The 3702-nt window shown below is 51.0% G+C and overlaps 1 protein-coding gene across 1 annotated transcript in view; it reads right to left on the reverse strand.

The window, feature by feature from the left end:
- Positions 1 to 1276: 1276 nt before the first annotated feature.
- Positions 1277 to 3702, reverse strand: part of FADD (Fas associated via death domain) — a 5934-nt gene continuing 3508 nt past the window's right edge. Inside the window, exon 2 of the mRNA XM_003798379.3 lies at positions 1277 to 3173. Within this exon, the coding sequence (XP_003798427.1) occupies positions 2866 to 3173 (308 nt within the window). The 3' untranslated portion in view covers positions 1277 to 2865. The remainder of the gene's footprint in view (positions 3174 to 3702) is intronic.

Genomic DNA, 3702 nt, shown 5'->3' on the forward strand with positions numbered 1-3702 from the left:
TCTCCTGCCTCCGCCTCCCAAGTAGCTGGGACCACAGGCGCCCGCCACAACGCCCGGCTATTTTTTGGTTGCAGCCGTCATTGTTGTTTGGCAGGTCTGGGCTGGGGATTCGAACCCGCCACCTTAGGTGTACGTGGCTGGCGCCTTAGCCGGTTGAGCTATAGGTGCCGGGCCATAGATTTTTATTTTTAATAATGTAACTTCAGGCTTAGTGCCATAGCACAGTGGTTATACACCGAGGTTGGCAGGTTTGAACCCGGCCCGGGGTCAGCTAAACAACGACAACTGCAACAAAAAATAGCTGGGTATTGTGTTGGGCACCTATAGTCCCAGCTACTTGTGAGGCTGAGGCAAGAGAATTGCTTAAGCCCAAGAGTTAGAGGTTGCTGTGAGCTGTGACCCTAGGGCACACTACCCAGAGTGACAAAGTGAGTCTCTGTCTCAAAAAAAAAAAAAAAAAATTAAATGAAACACACTACAGAAAATGTGGAAAATATAGAAAGTATAAGAGCTTGTCACCCAGAAAATCCTCGCCCATTCTCAAATACTTGTCAAAGTTATCTTTCCACTTTTAGTGACTATAAAGGCATTCAGGCTTTTTCCATACACTTGCGCGTATACTGTCTACTTTCCGCTTTGTTCTATGAAGTTGGGAAAATTCTGTTTCCTGAGGACAGTTGCCCATCCTGTTCTATTGTAGCCACAGCCTTTGGCACAGTGCCCAGTAATGGTGGCTGCTTCGTGACCTGATTGATGGACAGGCTGAACAAAGAGATTGCTGTTTGCAGAGTCCCATCTTCCCTGGGGCAGTCCCCTGTGCCTGACAACATTGACTTTAGGGGGCAAGTTTGCTACATGTCACCATGTTCTATGGCTTTACTGCCAGAAGCTGCCCCCTCCTATGTGGGGCTTCACCAGACTGGGAGCAGGGCCCAGGTTTGCTCTGAAGCAGCTCCTTCTCCTCCCTACTCAGGATACGGAGATCCTGGGATTGAGTGCCGTAAGCAGCTGCAGGAGTTAAGCCAGCAGCAGACTGGGGACCAAAGCCCTGCCCAGTGTTTGCTTCCGGAAATGGAAAATTTGAGGCGCACTTACTTCACACTCCTAACCCCTTACAGAACACCTGGTGTGATGGAGGGTAAGGATTCCTGTTGGGGTGAGAAGCGTGCAGGGAGAGGGAGGCCATTTCCATGTTACATGTACAACAGTTTATGCCATGAACTTTTATGGGAACGCAGAACCTCTGATATCTACCTCTGCTCAAGAACACAGATACTTTTTCCCTTCTGGAAAATTTATTCCCCAAAGCCAACTGCTCACATTCAGAGTCCATGACAAGATTATGTTTTTCTCTGCAGAACTAGCCCTGAGCTGAAGCTTGAAGAGGTAGACAGGTGTTGCTGGGGTGGGGTGTACAGGGCTGACAGTGTCAGTCCACACCTGACAGCTTAGCTCCCTGGCAGTACCCACTCTAGTGATGGACTTGTGCTCCTGGCCAGGCTTTCAGGGCCAACAGGGCAGGGCCACTTGTCTCATTCACTGTCATGGCTGACTCCCAGCATGGTGGCTGGTATCCAGAATTACCTGGGAAGGTGTGGAGGGGCTCAAAGGCCAAGGCCCACAGTTTAGTGCAGTGTTCCCATGACCTTGGCTAAGATTTCAGCGGGCAAGGTTAAGATGGCACAGTATGGCATGACATTTTCCCAAGGTCACAGCTGCAGAGTTGAAAGAAAGAATGATCACTTGGCTTTGATTTTGATGCCACCAAAATCAGGGGCAAGCAGATCCCTGAAGCAACAAATTCCACAACCAGCAGGCCACTGCTTGCTCAGGGAAGGCACTGTGCTCACTCGAAATGAGTTGTCAGGTGATCCAGCTGCCCTGTTCCCAGGGCATGCCCATGACAAGGCACAAAGGACACTGAAGCTCTTGGGACTCTCTAGTGTATCAACAGGATTGGAAAATTCTTTGTAATATGGAGACTTCCATCATAGAAGCATTTGCTTTAATAGGATCACCTCAGAACCAAGAGGATTAAAGGATCCCACCTCCTCGCCAGTTTTGTTGTTAGAAAGATAGTGATTTTGATACAAAATAGGAAGAAACTACAGAATCACAGGAGTCATAATCCGTACAAGACCATGTGTGAGTACTGACTGCTGACTGCTACAGACATCTCAGCTCATCCTGTGGCGCCTCATCCCCGCTCTTCAGCCTTGGGAGACTTGGTCCTTCATGGGCTGAGCACTGGGCTCAACCAGGTCTCCAGACTCCTGACCACGAGGTGCCAGTACTTCCTATCACCCGATCCTTGTGTCCAGGTCTAACGTGACAGCCCCCAAGGAACGGGACCAAATATTCCTTTTGCCAACTGAGGGGGCAGTAGAATGACAATGGCTAAAGGCATGGCCTCTGGGACCAGATGGTGTGGGTTCAGACCCCAGCTATCCTGCTGCCGTGTGTGGACCCTGCTCCAATTCCTCAGCCTGAGACCACCTGCTCGCCTGCAGAGTAACAGCAGGTAACTGCTGCTGTGTAGATTTCTTCTAAGTGCCACACACTCCCAACTTTCTCCTGCAGGAACCTGTTTAATCAAGACGACAGGCTCTCACTCTAGGAGTGATGGAGATGGATAAATGGAAGTATCTGAGCAGTGGGCAGGCAAAAAGCACAGCCTGAACTCAGAAGCCGCCAGTGTGTGTGAGAGCGGGACTCGCTCGGCTTGGCTCCCTGCTGTGTTTTCACGGACTGGGCACCAGCTACCCCTGTGGAGAAGACCAAAGTGCAGTCTGTGCAGATGCCTGTGCTCCTCAGGGGCATAGCAGCAGCCAGTCAGGGGACTTCCGAGACAGAGGTCTCTGAGTCCTATAGCGTTGGGGACACAGCGCTACCTCCATTCTGGAGCCTCCGGGCCTGCTGGTCCTCCTCTATGAGGTCAGCCACCAGGTTCATGCGGCATACCCTGAGCGCCTCCACCAGGCAGGCCACCGTCGCTGCCTCCTTCTCTGTGTTCTTCCAGACTCTCAGGGACTCCCTCACCCGTTCCATCAGGTTGCGGGGATATCTCTCCTCGATGCCATCCATCTTGGCGTCAGAGACTTTAAGCTGACGAGCCAGCCTTTTCCAGTCCTTTCCTACATTGTCACATATGATGTCAAATGCTGCACGCAGGTCTGGGGTTGGGAAAGAAAGAAAAAAACAGCTTACCAGAAGTTTGGGGAGCTCTTTAGACAAGAAACCCTAGAGCCCCTTACAGGCTTTTCAGTGCTGACCTGAGTATTGGTAGATGGAAGTATCCCCATGAGGTCCTCTGCAAAGGCTAGTCAGCCACCAGCAAAGGGGATGTCACAGAGTGGCCTCTAATCCTGCCCCAGCCAGGCCCTCAATCTAAGAGGTGTGGCCCACTTACGACTCTATTGAGGGGTGGCTTGGTGCCTATAGCTCAAGTGGCTAAGGTGCCAGCCACATACACCAGAGCTGGCGGGTTCAAATCCAGCCCAGGCCTGCCAAACAACGACAACTCTAACCAATAAGGAGCAGGGGGTTATGGTGGGTGCCTGTAGTCCCAACTACTTGGGAGGCTGAGGCAAAAGAATCACGTAAGTGCAGGAGTTGGAGGTTGTTGTGAGCTGTGATGTCACAGTACTCTACCCAGGGGGACAGGTTGTAACTCTGTCTCAAAAAAAAAAAAAAAAAAAAAAA

This window comes from Otolemur garnettii, unplaced genomic scaffold (assembly GCF_000181295.1).
Source record: "Otolemur garnettii isolate 467f Iridium unplaced genomic scaffold, OtoGar3 scaffold00134, whole genome shotgun sequence".
In the NCBI taxonomy this organism is placed as follows: domain Eukaryota; kingdom Metazoa; phylum Chordata; class Mammalia; order Primates; family Galagidae; genus Otolemur; species Otolemur garnettii.